This window comes from Myxocyprinus asiaticus, chromosome 6 (genome assembly GCF_019703515.2).
Source record: "Myxocyprinus asiaticus isolate MX2 ecotype Aquarium Trade chromosome 6, UBuf_Myxa_2, whole genome shotgun sequence".
NCBI classification, from domain to species: domain Eukaryota; kingdom Metazoa; phylum Chordata; class Actinopteri; order Cypriniformes; family Catostomidae; genus Myxocyprinus; species Myxocyprinus asiaticus.
Window position 1 is genome coordinate 48,353,432 of NC_059349.1, and position 18,950 is coordinate 48,372,381.

The following is an 18,950-nucleotide window of genomic DNA, read 5'->3' on the forward strand; positions in this document are numbered from 1 at the left end:
CAAACAAACACAGAATACAAGTTTACTGTCCATATCCACACACTGTGTGTGTGTACTTGTGGAAAAACTTGAGAAACTCACCAAATATGCTGTCGTGCTGCTGCTATGGAGAGAGAGACTGGCTAAGTGTCATTTATGTCTAAAATAGCTGCTCAGTCTTTTCAAACACATGATAAAATAAATGTATGTAACAGGCATTCAAATAAACACAGAGGTATTAGAATACAAGTTTACAGCGCAAATCATATGACAGCAGCACAAATAATTAAGAAAAACGATCACCTTTTGAACGTAATGTTTTATTCACATGAAACAAATATTAGGTTGACATGCTCTGGACTCTGAAGTCTGCATTGCAATGTAAACAAACATGGCCATGGTCACAGCCTATCAATAACTACGTTTCTCTCGATAATATGATCATTATAAAAGTTATATAAACACATATTTTTGACATATTTGAGAATCTAATAACACATTTTTTAATGTAGTAAATAAGATGATGTTTTGTATAAAAACTAAGAATCTGAAATAAAGGATTGACATCAGTAATGCTTCATAGTTTTCATTTTCTTGTTTTTTAATGCTTCGTAGTTTTGTGTGATGTACTCACTGGTTACACTGGATCCACCACTACAAGGGACTTGGGATCTCTGGGTGCATCATCATGTCCTTACTGGCCCCTTCCTATTGATAGGGCACTCTCCACTGATTCCCTGCAATTCAGGATCAACCTGATGAGAGGGCTGCTTGAAGAGCACAGTTCACCACGGTATCAGTGAAGTGGGGGCCGTCCTGCCTCAGACAATCCCCTGCGTCTGGCACTAATCAGCATTGTTATTGTATTTTGTTCTTTGTGGCAACATTTATGGTTCAGAATAATGATGATGTGGAGAAATGAGAATGGCTTCCAATATATTAGAGAAGAATAGAGAATGGCAAATGAATGAAGTGGGTAACAAAGCAAGTTTATATGTAAGAAATAAGTATTTCAACTACCTTAAAATTCATACAGATGGGTCAAAGAATAAGCAAGGGAGTGTGAGAATTGGTGTATATATTCCTGAGTTTAAAATATCCATAGCTAAAAGACTTTCTGATTATTTATCAGTGTACACAGCAGAATCAGTGGCAGTTATAATAGGGTTACAATGGGTTGAAGGGGTTAAACCGGACAGGGTGGTAATATGCTCTGATTCAATCGCTGTTTTGGGAAGCATCCAATCGAGGAAAAGTGATAGAGAAGATCTTGTCATAGAACTATTTCAAAATTTCTTTAGGATCCATAGACATGGTATTGATGTGCAGATTTGTTGGGTGCCAGCTCATGAGGGACTGAAAGGAAATGAGGGTGCTGACTTGCTTGCAATAAAAGCTTTACAAAAGGAAATCATAGTATCAGTTACATTAGGAAAAGGAGAAGGGAAAGCCCTGATTAAGAATAAAGGAATGGAGATTTGGCAGGAAAAGTGGGATGAAGATCTGAAAGGAAGGAGATATTATACAATTCAAAAATCAGATAAAATAAAGATCTATAAAGAAAAGAACAGAAGAGAGGAAATAATAATAACAAGACTCAGACTAGATCACTCAGGATTAAATAGTTTGTTGGCTGTTCTAGGGAAAAGAAATAGTAAAAAGTGTGCTAAATGTAGAGATAAAGAAAATGTAGATCATGTCATCATGCATTGTTTCATATATGAATCTGACAGAAGAAACTTTCATGACAAAGTAAGAGAAACAGGATGGGCGTGGGATCTAAAAGGGGTATTGGGAACAGAAGGGGAGGAAGATAGGATAAGAGAGATCAGGAGGGCACTTTTTACCTTTTTAAAATGCACTAGATTGAATAATAGAATATGAGCTAAGTGACATGGTGATACTCTTGTACAGTAGGAGGCTTTATGCACCTTTAGAAGTTGTTTGCGATCCGCCAAATTACAAAGAGAAGAAGAAGAAGAGGAAGAGGAAGAGATTGGTTTCCATTTCCTTCCTTTGTTTACATGTGAAGTCTAGCGTCACTTGTAGGAGGATTTATGTTATGACAATTCTTCCTCTTTTAATAAACAGCAGAGCATTTTTTTGTCTTTTCGCTTTTTTGAAAATGGAAGTAGGTTACCAACTTGTGTCCCTCATTATCTACACTGTCTGCAACACAGGTAATAATCAATCTCATTGTACTCTTTAATGGTAATCTTTACTGTGGTGACTTTACAGGGCAGTGTTCAGATATCACTTAGCTTTTACCCTCTATTGGGGGCCTCATGTGGCCCATAGTATGAACTAAACTTAAAGCTGCAATATGTACGATTTTTTTTTTGGTTACAATTAACAACTGTTAATTATTGAGTGAATACATAAAAAAATCCATGTTCAAAACCATGTCCTTGTCTTACCCCGATTCAGTAAACATGCAATAATGATTTTTATTTTTTGAGGGAATTTGAGCTGTTGGGTCGGATTTGGCGCGAAATTGCAGGCATATGTCATTCGTCCTTGCGTGTTAACCTCATATCTGTAAGCTGAGAAATAAGGTCCGGCTGTGTCGCCGGATGCAAGTGCAAAAGCTGTTCAGTCAATCCAGTCGTAGTTTCAGGTGTCAGGACAGCAGCGGAATGAAATCACTCTCCTAATGGATTTAACTGTTTTTTTACAGTTTGGCAAAGTTATTTACCTGCTATACTGTAGGGCTGAAACTAACAATTATTTTGATAATCGATTAATCTAATGATTATTAAAATTATTATTCGACTATTCTGCGATTATTGCAAAGATGAATCATTAGCTCTTAACCGATTATTCAAGTTGTGCTCTGACTTATAAGGTTGTATTAAATGTGCTTACTAACAATAAAGAGGACAAAATCATCTTTTAAAAATACGACAGAGTGTTCATTAGCTGGGTGCAGTTTCAATCTCTCCCCCTTAGATCGGGACAGTCGCGCAACTCATAGAAGAGGTGCTGACCGCACAGAGAAATGCCAGTTTCGGAGTTTGTAGTTATTTACATAATCTGCTTCCGTATTATTTGAACATTAATGAAGCTATAATGCATTAATTGTAACTGCATTTAAGATGTAACGCTGGTGTGTTTCCTTTAAAGAGCTCCGGCTCCGCTTATTCCACAACGAGAGTGCTTCTGTATTTACTTATTTTGTATTTTTGCATTATAATTCCCTCATACTTTGCGATCTACATCACCTGAAGCTGTTTGGAAAGTTTAGAGTGCATCTGGACTGTGAGCTGTGTAATTCTTCCTCTCCTTCAGTCAGGCGTGAACTGCAGTGCTGTGAATAATGTGATCTTATGTTATGTTAAATGAGATCAAACGACTATTCGACAACGAAAATGTTTGTCAACTATTTTTTATTGTCGATAACGTCGACTAATTGTTTCAGTCCTACTATACTGCTTGATTATGTTTTCTGGTAGGGTCTGGTAAGTCTTGTTGCTGTTTTTGTATTGTTGTGTACTGGAAGCTCCTGTCACCAAGACAAATTCCTTGTCTGTGTAAGCATACTTGGCAATAAAGCTCATTCTGATTCTGAAGAAGCCAACCTACTGTACTACTATTTAAACTTATAAGTGTTGCTTGCTAGCAAGGCTCTTGCTCTTATTGAGGAGAGGTGTGCTTTGACATTTCTAAGCGATTGGGGGTATGATGTACCCCTGGGGGGCAAAAAACTTCCCCAAAAAATCCCATTGACTTAACATTGGCAAGAAATTTATCAGATCATATCTCTGGATCAGAAAGTCAAAGAGACTTCAGGGTTGGCTTGTTTTACTTGGGGAACAATCAGACTTCAAGTATCCTCTTGGAAACTACTTAGCTGATACCTAGCTAAGTGCTAGGACATGCTAGCAATGCCTAGCTAAGTGCTAAAACATGCTAGCAATACCTAGCTAAGTGCTAAAACATGCTAGCAATGCTTAGCTAAATGCTACAACATGCTAGCGACATGCTAAAACATGCTAGCATCACCTAGCTAAGGGCTAAAACATGCTAGCAATGCCTAGCTAAGTACTAAAACATGCTAGCGACATGCTAAAACATGCTAGCAACACCTAGCTACGTTTTAAAACATGCTAGCAATGCTTAACTATATGCTAGAACATGCTAGCAACATGCTAGTGACATGCTAAAACATGATAGCAATGCCTAGCTAAATGCTAGAACATGCTAGCAACATGCTAGTGACATGCACAACATGCTAGCAATGCCTAGCTAAGTACTAAAACATGCTAGTGACATGCTAAAACATGCTAACAATGCCTAGCTAAATGCTAAAACATGCTAGCAACACGCTAAAATAGTCTTGCAACACCTAGCTAAGTGCTAAGACATGCTTGCAGTGCCTAACTAAGTGTTAAAACATGCTATCAATGCCTAGCTGAGTACTAAAACATGCTAGAAACATGTTAGCATCATGCTAAAACATGTTAGCAACAACTAATTAAGTGCTAAAACATACTAGCAGCACTTAGCTACATGCTAGCAACATCTGGCAACTAAAACTTCATAATTTACTAGATTTTACAAGATCTGGACATTTAAACTTGATTAAACTTTCAGACCAGGCTTTTTCAAGCCAACCTCATTTTTTTTTTTTTTTTTTTTTGTCTCGTTTTTATTATACCACCTTGTTTGTCTTGTTTACATAGGGTGACCATATATCCTCTTTTTCCCAGACATGTCCTCTTTTTTGGACCTGAAAAAAGCTTCTGGCTGGGATTTCAAAATTGGCTATAAATGTCCGGGATTTGGCTTTCTTCATTTTGACGTGCAGTTAGGACTCTCATACATTCTGTGTATTTGATACTCTGCACCAGTTTTCATGTTCACGTGTCCTTATGTGATTATTCTGACAGAGAGTGGCAGACTGAGGGTGCTTGGCTGCAGCCTTCCGTTTGAGAAGACCCCTAAGTGTGCAGTCTTTTAAAAAAAAATCTCTCTCTCTCTCTTGCCCACCCACTTGCTTTCTGTGCACGCATCTGTGCACTGTATGTGTGTGGGCAAAATGTCACCAGACATGCTCTGCGCTCTCAACCAGAATCATAAATTAAGTTGCAAAACTATGCTGACTTTGAAATATACTACATATCAGGGAAACGTAAACTAATAGGATGGATAAAATAACCATGATTAACATTTTACAACCCCTTCCTCTGTTATTTGTAGTGCAACCTCTGTGCTTGACCTGTAAGTTGGTACTTCAATGCTAAAAAATTCTGAAAATACAAAACAAAACACAGATCAGACCATGTGAGGGGTGAAACAAGCAGTGTCCTCTCTTTGGACAACCACAATATGGTTACCCTAGTTTACATATTGTCTAATGTCACTATTGTAGACCATTCTACATAATCTGAGGATGTGTCTAGTGTTTGAGGATGTTTTGTATTAAATAACATTAGTGTGTACTCATAAAATATCCAAATTCACATTATAAAGCTTTATTATTTACTGTAACATTTATCACATGTCATTGTTACAATTGATTTTGATTGATTAACTTACATGTTAAAGAATTGGGCATCTTTTTATGTTTACATTTTCTGAATAAATTAGAAAAAAAAAAAGTGTTAGAATTATCCCTGCTCTACCCTACTAATCGGTGTAAACTTTATGCAACCCAAATAACATTATAGACCATAAGAACTATTAAAGTAATAAGCAAAACACTAGATATTCTGTGATAGTAAACTTGTATTATTACGAAATAAAAACTATTTTTTATGGAAGTGCAAATATATTACTACACTATTATCTCAGGTTACTAGCGACCTACTTATACCCTTTTAGGCAGTCAGGAATTGTATTTCCTTTCGCAATTTTGGCAAGTTGCATTATTCCAACATATAACTGAAAGGTTGAGAAATACTAAAGATGAATAACTCCAAAAAAATGGATGCGGTAGATGGGGCATAATGTGGTATGCATTTAAGGGTTAAGGAAATTAAAATATATATATATATATACACATGACATATTTTACATGACACTTAATGCTCAAGCAAGCCTAATTTTAACTGCAGCATGACTGTTTTGTGAAATGAACGTCTCCCGAACAGACATTCAAAAATCATAATTTTTCATATGAATCTATCAAGGAGGTCTATAATACCTGGAAAAAAATATTTAAATGTTGCTTGCAATAAATTTCATTCCGTCAGGGTACACGGTTATGCTGTGTTCCATTCAAGTTGGATGTGGGATATTCCTACTTGATATCTCCAACCATAAATGCATTCCATTCCCCGATATTCGGAACTGCAACGCTCCCGTTAGCTTAGCAGGGGTTTGATTTGAAAAGAGATTATAAAGTTTTATACACCTGTTTCTGCCTGCGTTTGTTAAACAAGCTTTGGGAACGAACTCATTTATTGATATTACTTAATAAAATGAATGTTTATCACTTACTTTGTATATCTCCCTGAGTGTCGACATGTTTGTGTGACATCATGCCCCTACATCTCAGCCAAATCGGAGTTGAGAATTTCTGCACAAGCCTACAAGTTGTAATTCTGACTTCAAGATGCATTCCATTGCACTTTTCCTAGTAGGAAGTTGTAAAATCCGACTTTCTGAGTTGAATGGAACGCAGCACTACTTTTCAAAACTTGATCCGACACTGAATGCTCAAGCAGCCTAATTTACACTTAGAAAACTCCTGATGTTGCTTTAACAATGCAAAAAGCACTTACCAATTTGCTTGAAGTGAAAATCAGTCCTCCTTTCCTGTTTAATAAATTAAGCAATCACATGGTCATGCAGAACATTTCGTTTTTAAATCCATAAGGATCTCAAAGGCAATACAAGCAGTGATGACAGCCGATCATTAGCAAGATCTCGTGCTTTTTGTTCTTGAATTTCATACATTAGTGATGGGTCGTTCATGAATGATTCGTTCATTTTGAACGAATCTTTTATTTGACTCAGAAGAATGAGTAGTCTCAGAGAGTGCTTCGTTCATTTTGTGTCATTCGTTCTTTTGTCATGTGACAGACGTATACGCTATGCATTGCTCACACAGGAAACAGAAATGATTAGTTCACTTCTCGAGTCTTTTGGTCCGAGTCGTTCGTTCTTTTGTCACATGACAGCCATAGACGCTATGTGTATATATATATATATATATATATATATATATATATATATATATATATATATATATATAAAAAATCTGTCCTTTTTTACTAAAGGAGCAAGTGCTCTTCTTGCATGCATGCACATGAGCATAACATGAAACCAGAATAACGGTCAATATCAACAAATATTTACATTTGACAATTAGTAATTTAGCCTTTCTGAGGCAACAGCACTCAAATGCAAACAAAGATATTTTCCCATACATGATTTATTATAAAACATTTGCACAGACATATTATTATTATTTATTTGTGATGAGTAAAAAGAAATATTTATTATTATTATTATTATTATTGTTGTTGTTGTTGTTGTTTGTACTCTAATCTCTGTCTTGGCTCATATTTTTCTAATACAATTGAAACTTTGTATTGCACCACTTTACATGTTACTGTCTCGAGATGAATTGCTTATGTTGTATCCTTCCTCATTTTGTAAGCTGCTTTGGATAAAAGCATCTGCTAAATGAATAAAATGTAAATGTCTTTCATTCTTAACCTCTTACGTTAGGTGCTGAAGAGAGTGGTAGTACAGTCTATACTGAAGTTGATGTAAGCTTCAAATTATTTTTTATCATTATTCAAACATCACAGAAAATAAAAACAGCACATCTAAAGTAATTATTTGGGACTTTTTATAAACAGACTTTTCTCTCTCTCAGCATTCATGTTTTTATTTGTTTTCCTTTATGTTTTGGTGTCAATTATATAATACTTCTTTCTACTATGAATTTGTTTATAGTGAGGTCATATTTACTGCTGTATGTGCTGGCCACATGACAAGACTAGTGTTTGACCGATAAATCTGACGATATTCAGAATTTTTTAATTTTCGGCATCTGCTGATAAATTTTCCCATTTGGCCGATTCGTTTCTTAAGCTGTGAGGTGCAGAGAATCGCCTGCTTGCATGTAAAGGAGCCGTCTGAGACACGTTAACAACCAATCACAGTTTGTTTTGTTGTTATGTGTCATCATGTTACTACAGTAATAGACCTGCATGCAACAACTCCTCATTTAAACTGCCCCGCAGATCAGAGCCGCGACAAAACACGTACGAGTTCATAATGTTGAAGTGCTTGTCTGTTTCATTTATTCTCTCTCTTCTCAACAGTTCCCTGAAACTTTTAACTGTCTTGTCTAATGGTAAAAAGGCAAATATCAATAAAACTTCTATCATATACTGTCTGCAAAAATGCGGATATCTCGTTTAAATATATGTAATTCACGAACCTCACAAAACTTGCTCAAATGCAGCGTTCCCTTTCGATTCAGTTCACTTGACATTGCTGTAAGCACTATGGGGAATCCTTCTTGGACAACCTGGTTTAAACCCTTATACAATCACGCCAATCCTCTGATTGGCAATGGTGTTTGAGCCCTGCCCCTTTAGGCACATAATTGGCCTATATAAGCAGGTGCTCACCATTTCTTCAGAGTTTTCTTCAAGACTGCAAACATAGTCTTCATCTTGGAACTCTCTCTGATTCGCCGTCGAGATGCACTTACAGTGGACGGAAATTCTCGGCAAGACATGAACAGGACAACTGGTCGCCTGTCTTCAAAGCCTGCAGCGAGAGACTCACCGCTCCCCTATGTGTTCCGGTGATGTGTTCTCCACATCACCATCAAAGACGCTCTTGGTGAACAGGTTCTTTTCTTTAGACTCTTGCTGTTGATCAACACAGTGTTTCAGCAAAACTCCTACCTGCTTTCCTTCAATGCTCCGGCTTGAGGTACTGTATTCTTTTATATATACAATACTACTAAAGAGCCACTTGCGTGATACGCATCTTTTAAAGATGTTGTTCCGCAAGTGTTCCCTATGCAAACGGCAAGTCCCACCACCTAATGAGCACAAGAGCTGTGTTCGCTGCCTGGGCCATGCAAAAGCAGCTTTGATGGAGACTGCCTCACTGCGAGGGCATGAATCTCCAAACATTATGCTCTAGAATTGACCTCGCACCCTCCCACCCACCTCTTCTGTGTTAAGTCCCGAGGGACCACATGAGGAAGCACAGTGGGGCAGTGAGGTTAAGCTGGAAGAATTTGAGGAGGATATTGTGCCAGCCCAAGCCCTGCGAGCCCCCAGAACTTCCAATCTAATGTCCTTGCCTGTGCAATATATGCGTGTTGAGTACCGGCCCTCTATTGGAGCACACGGCCTCATTACGTTTGGGGGCTCTGATGATGGGGATGTTGCTGTGTCACTCACAGCTTCAGGTGAGTGGTCCTCGGAGGACATTGCTGCCCCTTCCCCCAGCGAGGGTGAGGAGCATGCACACGCTATGGACAAGGAGCTTCTTCACATTCTTGCCCTCCAGAAGAGCCAGAAAAATCTCACCTGGATGAATGGGTTTTGCAAACTGGCCATCGTCAACAGACCGCGGTCCGTAGGAGTGCACTATTCTTCCCTGAGGTCTACGCAGAGTTCACAAAGACATGGTGTGCACCCTACTCTTCACGCACTCAGGTCGGAGGAGCTGCCATCCTCACTAAAGTGGACCACGCAGAAGAAAAAGGTTAGTCAAAGCTTCCCCCAGTGGAACAGGCGGTTACAGCCCACCTCTGCCCGAATATGGGATGAAAATCCCACCCCGCTCATCCCTCCAAGCCGTGTCGACTGACGTCTGCACTGGCTGGAAGAGCTTATACAGCAGCAGGCCAAGCTGTTTCAGCTCTCCTTAGCATGTTGGTGCTCCAGGTTTTTCAAGCCAAGCTCCTCAAACAAATGGATGAGCAAGGCCCTGATCCAGAGCTGTTAAAAGAGCTCCACACAGCTACAGATTTGGTGCTGCGAGCCACGAAAGCTACCGCTCAGGCCATCGGCAAAGCGATGAGCAACCTGGTGGTTCTGGACCGGCAAATTTAGCTGACTCTAACGAAGATGCGTGACACAGAGAAAGCCGCCCTCCTCGACACCCCAGTGTCGCCCGATGGTTTCTTTGGCAACACCGTGGAAGGCTTTTCAGAGTGCTTCATCGTGGTGCAAAAGCAGTCCCAAGCGATAAAACACTTTCTGCCAAAGAGAAGTAGCACTTCCCCTTTCCCGGTACGCTCCCGATCTACTTCCGGTCAGAGCTCGGCAAAGAATTAATCTCTTGCTGCCCCAGCGCAGCCAAAAGCTACTACTGAGCTGTCTGTGAAGCCACGCAAACTGTGGCCCAAACGTAAGCACTTGCCGTCTTAGCGCGACACCCGCATCAACTGAAAAACTCCGGCCGGGAAGCAGAAAAATTCTTGACATGCCCCGCCCTGTGAAGAGGAGCCTAGGGCTCGCCGTTATTCACAGCCCAGAGCTGAAGAAGGCTCAATTCGAGGTGCACAGTGTTTCACTCCTCTTCCCCAATACTGTTCATCGGGAATTGTTCTAATTGTTGCTTCTGTGTGTACTGCTCAAGTAAAGAATGTCCTCACAAAAGAGAGAAAAGCATCCGTTGTACAAACGAGATGCTCACACATTCTCAGAAAAAGGGCCATTACATCTTAATGCATCATATACCTCACATATTATGCTCAACTGCTTCCCAATGTTGAGCGGCGCTCTATCTCTAATAGCGAGTGAATTAATAAGCCTGTTGTCCCGCTGCACAGATGAGCCCTCACGGCTGTGTCAGATTGGGTGTTAAATCTATCGAACACGGTTATATGATTCAGTTCGTATGCCAGCCATCTTGCTTCAACAGCATTTTGCCATCTGTGGTCCGACCACAGGATGCACCAGTGTTGCGTTCCCAGACTGCGACACACAGTTTACAGCCATTATTTTCTTATTCCAAAGGAAGACGGCAGGCTTCTAGATTCTAGATCTAAGACACTTGAATCGCATGCTCACGAAGTGCCCATTAAAAATGTTAACTCAGAAACAGATCTTATCGCACATCCATACTCAGGACTGTTTTGTGTCAATAGATCTGAAAGACGTGTACTTTCATGTACCAATCGTGCCACATTACAGGCGGTTTTTGCGATTCGTGTTCGAGGGAACTGCGTATCAATACAAAGATCTTCCTTTTGGTCTATCAAGTCATTTTTATTTGTATAGCGCTTTTCACAACACAAATTGTTTCAAAGCAGCTTTACAGAAAATCATGCATTAACAGAAAATGAAACTGTAATATCTATAATGTCTTGGAGTCATCATTGTGTAGTATGATAAAATACGATTGTGAATTGTGTTTAAAAATAAGTACTTAAATAATAATTGTATTTAGAAATCCAGTGAGCAAGCCAAAGGCGACTGTGGCAAGAAACACAAAACTCCGTAAAATGTTGGTTAGTGGAGAAAAATAACTTTGGGAGAAACCAGGCTCACTGTGGGGCCAGTTCCCCTCTGGCTAACATCATGAATATAATGCCAAAATTACTTAATTACTGTATGTATAGTGTAAGTCATGGTTTAAAATTATTCAACTACGTAAGTGTTAAGGGTCAGTGTTTAAACAAATATTTTGTAAGATCTGTAATATTAATGACTGATGTCTTTGAAGTTCATCCTGGATAAACTGCAGAAGTTCACATAGATGCATTGTCCTTTGTTAGTTGGCTGATGAAAGCTTTTGTTGGCAATTTATTGATAGTCTATGTATTCCATTATAAGACTGTAGTCCATCATTAGACCGAGGTGATGCAGGCAGAGATCAGTGAGGTGCATCGCAGTTCAACCGGCCGGTAATTTCAGTGAGGTCTATCCTAAGTTCAAGGTTCAAGCAATGGCATATGATGTATCCCATGTCTTATGGTTGGAGTTGGCATCAGTTCATCCTCTGAAGTCCATCGTAATAGACTGAAGTGATGTTTGGCTGGCAATGGCTGCAATTAGTCGTCATCACTCAGAGACACGTAGCAGTGGAGTCCAACACGAAGCAGGAATGGAGCTGGATCTAACCGGTTAGGATAGGCGTCCCAAGGTCGATACAGGGATACAAATAGAATAATATTAGCATAGATGCCATTCAATTTATTGCAGAGTTATAGATCATGATCAATGTTTCTGGTTCCGGCAGACCTAACTAAAGCAGCCTAATTGTGAGTTGATGGATAAATTAGGTGTATACCTGGCTAAATAGATTAGTCTTTAGTCTAGACTTAAACTGAGTGAGTGTGTCTGCATCTCGAACAGTGTTAGGAAGACTATTCCATAGTTTAGGAGCCAAATATGACATTGATCTCCCTCCTTTTGTGGATTTTGATATTCTAGGAACTATTAACAGGCCAGAATTTTGCGATTGTAATGAACGTGATGGAATATAGCATGGTAGAAGGTCAGACCATTCAAAGCTTTGTACGTTGTTAACATAATATTAAAATTAATATGAAATTTAACAGGTAGACAATGTAACAACGTTAAAATGGGGCTATTATATAATTATATATCTTGATTCTAGTCAGCACTCTGGCTGCTGCATTTTGAACCAATTAAAGTTTATTTACTGAACTTGCTGAACATCCTCCCAGTAATGCATTACAATAATATAGTCATGAACGCATGAATTAGATTTCCGGCATCAGCAACAGAGAGCATGTGTCGTAATTTAGCAATATTTCTTAGGTGGAAGAATGCTGTTCTACAAACATTGGTAATTTGATTTTCAAAGGACAGATTGGTATCAAATATAACACCTAAGTTGTTCTCTGTTGAAGACGATGTAACAGTACATCCATTGAGAGTCAAATTATATTTTAGCGGCTTATTTTTAGAGGTTTTTGGTCCAATAATTAGTACCTCTGTTTTGTTGGAATTGAGTAGAAAGAAATTTCATCCAGTCTTTGATTTCATTGATACACTCTGCTAATTTGGAGAATAGTGAAATTTCGTCAGGCTTTGAAGAAATATAAAGTTGGGTATCGTCGGCATAACAGTGGAAACTTATTCCCCGATTCCTGATAATATCTCCTAGGGGAAGCATATACAAGGAGAAAAGCAGAGGCCCTAAAACTGATCCCTGTGGCACTCCATTCTTAAGTTTTGTTTGGTTTGACAATTCCTCATTTACATAGACATAGTGTAAGCGGTCTGCTAAATATGACCAAAACCATGCAAGTCCACAAATGCCAACATAATTCTCTAGCCTATTCAAGAGAATGTCATGCTTTATCGTGTTGAAGGCAGCACTAACATCTAAAAGCACTAGAAGTGAAATGCAGCCGCATTCAGATGATAAGATCAAGTCATTTGTAACTCTGATAAGTGCAGTCTCTGTACTGTGGTGGGGCCTAAATCCTGACTGAAATTGTTCTTTTATACTATTTCTCTGTAGAAATGAATATAGTTGGGAGGACACTACCTTTTCTAGTATTTTCAACATAAAGGGAGATTTGAAATCGGTCTATAATTAGCCAGTTCTCCAGGATCAAGTTGTGGCATCTTAATAAGTGGTTTGATATCTGCCATTTTAAAGTTTCTTGGGACATGTCCTAAGGATAGTAAGGAATTAGCTTTAATAAGGGAATTATGAGTAATTCTCTTATTGGAGTAAGATTATTCTCATGGCTTATTGAAAATAATATTACACATATTTAGGTATAGCTTTGAAGCTAAATCTTTTAAAAACAGGGATGAGATTATTTATCAAAATATACCACAGTCAAATTATCTTTGAATTCAGACAAACTGTATTACTATTCTAAACATAAAACTAATCTAACACATACAACATGAAACAGGTTAGTGAGTAGTGACAGATTGTGAAATAAATGATCAATACAGAGAAAATGAATTTATGGAGTCTGTTGACAGTGCCTTAAGAACCATTTATCCTTCTTTGAGGCTAAATTGATTTGCAGTCGGATTACCCAAAGTATTTAACTAATACACCAGCACTTTGAGCAAAAGTCTGGAGATGTACTTGCGTGTCGTTGCGTTTCCTTGCATTGCGTTCTTTGTGTTGCTCGGTTCTTTGGCTCTTTGTCGAAAGTTCGTTCCGTCGATGTTTTGCACCCTGTTATGATCGGATAGTTATTGTCTGGATGAAGCGAGGTCTTCTGCAAGTAGGACTCGTGACTCCCGTTGGATGTCTGAACCGTAGAGTAGAGAGTGAGAGGCATCCTCAGGACTGTTTGCGTCCAGAGTTTTCCTTGGACTCTACATGGCATGGAGGATCTGGAAGCAACGGTTCCAAGAGAGGATTCAAAGAGAGCAGAAGAAGGAAGAGCAAGAAGAGGGACAAGAGAGAGGCAAGAGAGCATGTTCTTCCTGTTTAGGACTTTTTTAACTGAAATTGGCTGCACCGCAAAGGTGTTCTGAGCCAATCAGAAGTGGCTTTTCAGAGTCACATGGTTGACTGGTCTGTCCTTTTCAAGGTTGATTTACGGTCCTTTGTGTGAAGAATCCTTACACTCTTCCCGCTCAAAATAGTGTATGTTTAAACAAGAACTTTTATATCTTGAAAACAGTGCAAGAGACATGACATTCGTTGTGATCAATATTCCCTACGTAAATAAGCAAACATTTACATACTAAATATGACATACTTACATAAATATTACACGTGTTAGTAACAAAACATGAAAATCCCTGGTTACAAATCATACTGGTTAATTCACTGGTTTTACAACATGGATAATACATTACACATTATGAGAAACCTGATTGTCGGGATATATTAACAAATTAAGATTACAAGATTAATGATTATAATTATCGATTTGTTAGTTAGAAGTGATTACAAATCACCACACATATTTTAAAAAGGTACATTAGGCTATAATCATGAATTTGTCAGTTATAAAAGTAATCACAGGTCAAAGTAATTTTCAAATTATCTAGCAAGGCAAGGTATTGTGTACATTGTGGGTTTAAATGCATTCTGTACATTTTAGATTGTTGACTCAGTGAAAGTACAACGTTCGTGGATTCCTTCACGAGTCTCCGTTTTCTGATATGGCCACGGATTTATGGATTAAGGTCACAAGGTCTTACTTGGCCATTTGGTCTTACAGAGGGTTTAAGTTTGTGGAACAAAGAAGGATTGTCCATATTGGTCAGCTCTGTCATTACAAACCCTAGTTTGAGATTAAGCAGGCATGGTAGAGACGATCTCCTTTAGCAATTTAGGCACCATGGATTCGTTTTTATGACTCTCTAATGGCTTGGTGGGGCTCTCCCTGATCTGTGGAATGTGGTGTTGTGTTCATTTGATGGCTTCGTTCGTGGATAATCCTACATCTGTAATCATTCATCAAGTTCTTCTAGACTTTGGGGCTTATTGAGTGTATGAGATAGATCTGGAAGATAATTAGTGAAGCTATCTTCAGTGGTCGAAAGAATAGTTCTACCTGAACGATAGTGTGGTGTAGATTGAGTGACATTAGCTGATTGCTGCAAACAAGAGACGAGGTAATGATCTGAGATGTCATCACTCTGCAGTAGAATTTCTATAGTATCAACATCAACTCCATATGACAGAATTAAATCTAGCATATGATTATGGCAATGAGTTGGTCCTGTCACATTTTGTCTGACTCCAAACGAGTTGAGAATATCGATAAATGCCAATCCCAATGTGTCATTTTCATTATCTATGTGAATGTTGAAGTCACCAACAATTAAAGCTCTATCTACAGTAAATACTAGATCTGATAGAAAACTTGCAAATTCACCAAGGAAATCAGAATAAGGCCCGGATGATCTATATACTGTAGCAAGGGCAAAAGATGACAGAGATTATTTATTTGTATCTGACGGTGTCACATTAAGCACATTAGTTCAGACTTAAACTTATATCCTGTCCTCTGAGTAACACCAAAAACATCACTTTAGCAGGTCAGGTCTACCTCAAAAACTCCTATGTCTATAAATCCTATGCTATTCTCCGGACACCACTCAGACATCCAGCCATTCAGTGACACTAATCTACTATAAACCTCTTTGCCACGACTAGCAGGGAGGGGGCCAGAGCATGTTACAGTGTCTGACATTGTTTTTTGCAAGTTCACACACCTCTTTAACATTATCTCTAATGATCTCCGACTGGCGAAGCCGGACATCATTAGTGCCGACATGAATAACAATTTTAGAAAATCTACGTTTAGCATTAGCCAGCACTTGTAAATTTGATCTGATGTCAGATGCCCAAGCCCCGGAAATGCATTTAACAATAGTGGCTGGAGTCTCTATTTTCACGTTCCTTACAATAGAGTCACCAATAACAAGGGCTCTTTCAACATGATCCTCAGTGGGTGCATCACTGAGTGGGGAGAATCGATTGGAAGGAACGGGAGAGTGGTGTCGCTTTGCTGAGCGCGTATGCCACTGAGACTTCACCCAAAAGCCCTGCTGCGTGGGCTCTGCAGCCAGAACCAAAGTTTGTGTGTTGCTTACTGTACTACCCGTATCCGAAACAGTATCTACCGGCTTCTCTTTCTCACTGACCTCCACTAGTGTTCGGATACGTGTCTCTAACTCATTAATCTTCTCCGTCAGCCTGACTAATTCCTTACATTTACCACATGTGAATCCCTCACTGCTGAAGGAAGAAGCTATAGTAAACATGTGGCATGTAATGCAGGAAGCAATAACATGAGCGGATGCCATGACTTACCGCAATTGTTTGTTGTTGTTGGTGAATTGTCCTATTGGTGCAAAGTGCATTCAACCAGAGACATGGCCTTTCCATGGGTGTGGGCAAACGGTGCAACCTTACTGGATACATGTTTGGCAGCAGGATGGTCCTCACAAAACACACACACACACACACACACACACACACACACACACACACACACACATATGGCAATAAAAGAGGAATTCATTTGATTTCTGTGGGAGGTTTTATGGGAATGTGGATCTTCCAGATCAAGTTGAGGATTGCCTATGGTTTGCATGTTCCACATTTTATTGTAAGTGTGTCATGCAGTGTGGGACTCACACTGGTCTGGTCTTGGTCTCGACTCGGTCTTGCATGCCTTGGTCTTGACTTGGTCTCAACCCCTCAAAGTCTTGTCTCGGTCTCGATACACTCTGGTCTTGGTCTTGACTTGGTCTCTGTTTAGGTGGTCTTGACTTCAACACTGTGACTCATTCTTGTCCTCAGTCAGAAAATTCTGAAGAAATGGTGATTGAGCGCCCACTTACTTTATATAGGCTAACTGCGCACCTAAAGTGGCGTGGCTCAAACACCATTACCAGTCAGAAGATTGGCATTATTGTATATGGTTTCAACCAGGTCATCTAAGAAGGACTCCTCATAGTGCTTGTGCATATTCACTGTGCACTGTATGTACAGTTGGTTTGATTCAGTCTTTTATGAGAAAATGCGATTGCTAATGCGCACACGCCATCCGTGTTTGCTGTGTTTAATTTCTTTATGTGCAAATAAATTACTAAAAGACTAAAATTGGACGACTAAACAGAAATCAGAAGAAACTACTATCTACCATTTAAAACACAATCTTATCTTTTTTAAGATTATTTTTACAAAGTTAAAGTTTTGTGGGAAATTTTTAAACAATTAATATTAGTGCTTAATAAAAGTTTATTCGTTTTTTTTTATTTATTTTTTTTAAGCAATTTTATGTACATATTATTTACCATAATAAATTGTGATATATCTGAATTATATTGGCCCTGCTCTTTAGATACCAGCCATTAAACAACCTATATCGACCGATCACTAGACAAAACAGACAAAAATTGCATAACTGACAGCAAAATATGTGGCATTTCTTATTTCTTATTATGTTAATCATTACTTTCAAAGAGAGAGAGAGGGAGCTTGTCATCCAAGTATATTTCATATTAATATTGTTGTTTTTTTATTCTTTTTTAGTACGTTCATACAAGCATTCCTGTGTGCCTTGTGGGTAAAAGGAAGGCAATGCCCATGTTCTAAAGTTCAGTGACTGAAAAACTCTTTTATATTGTTAACATGTTTACTATTTTTAGTCCATTTATTACCATTTGTAACTCTATTACATATTTTGTATAATTATAAATGATTTATATAAGCTTTATAGAATTCTGGTTTGTATGAATGTATTGTTTTCTCTGTTTTCTAAGTCTCTTTGCAGGCCCTGCATTCCAACTAGGTCTGGGTACTGTAACGTCTGTGTAAGATCAGTGATGGCTAATTACACTTTGTTTGAAAAAAACTTTGTTTGAAAAAAACCTTTTAGCCTTTTGACATTTGCATATAAATTACTGACCTGGTCTCCACGTTTACATTTATATGGGTGCTAAATTGCAGATGGTCTTTATCACTATCAAAAGGATGCTAAAACAGGTCTCCTCTGAAGTGTCTCCATCAAGCTTCAAACACATTCCACAGAGAGGAGGGTGACCCCCCCCCCCCGTGCCAGGCACCAGAGCAGTTGTCTGCCTCCAGTAATTCCAATACACGTCACACACACACCTAAAGACATTTTCTCTATTTAGGCCATAGTAAGCAGTTATAAATGTATCTGCTATATGCATGTGTTGTATGTATATTCCCCTATTATATTAACTTGGTTAAAACCCTTTACTTGTATTAGTTAGACGTTAAATGCCTATATTCAAGTGTATGAGTGTATCTCTGCTTTAATATCGTCTGGAGGTTACCTTCTTGGTATCAAAATGATCTTCCCTTTATTTCTCACACAATAATGTACACCATGTGATCGTGAAATGCATCGAACAATTCTTACTATGTTTTGAATTAAAAGCTGCACTAGCGATCCAGATCAGCAATAAAATGCGAATGGGCCATAAACGGAGACAAAGGATGTTTCTCCCGCTCAAAATGCATGCCTCTGATTGGCCACTCCACCCACAAAATGGGTGCGGCAATGAACTATCAAAACTCCAGAGCGCAGACTAATCATCGCT

The 18,950-nt window shown here is 38.7% G+C and overlaps 2 protein-coding genes across 5 annotated transcripts in view; one reads left to right on the top strand and one right to left on the bottom strand.

The window, feature by feature from the left end:
* The window catches only part of LOC127442065 (macrophage mannose receptor 1-like), an 88,200-nt gene that overhangs the window by 34,676 nt on the left and 34,574 nt on the right, over nt 1–18,950 (bottom strand). The window lies entirely within an intron of this gene.
* The window catches only part of LOC127442077 (SLAM family member 9-like), a 284,700-nt gene continuing 267,808 nt past the window's right edge, over nt 2,059–18,950 (top strand). The window contains exon 1 of one of the 2 annotated variants that reach the window (XM_051699822.1): nt 2,059–2,159. In XM_051699822.1, the coding sequence (XP_051555782.1) occupies nt 2,105–2,159 (55 nt within the window). In that variant the 5' untranslated portion in view covers nt 2,059–2,104. The remainder of the gene's footprint in view (nt 2,160–18,950) is intronic. The other variant, XM_051699823.1, reaches the window with a different exon arrangement.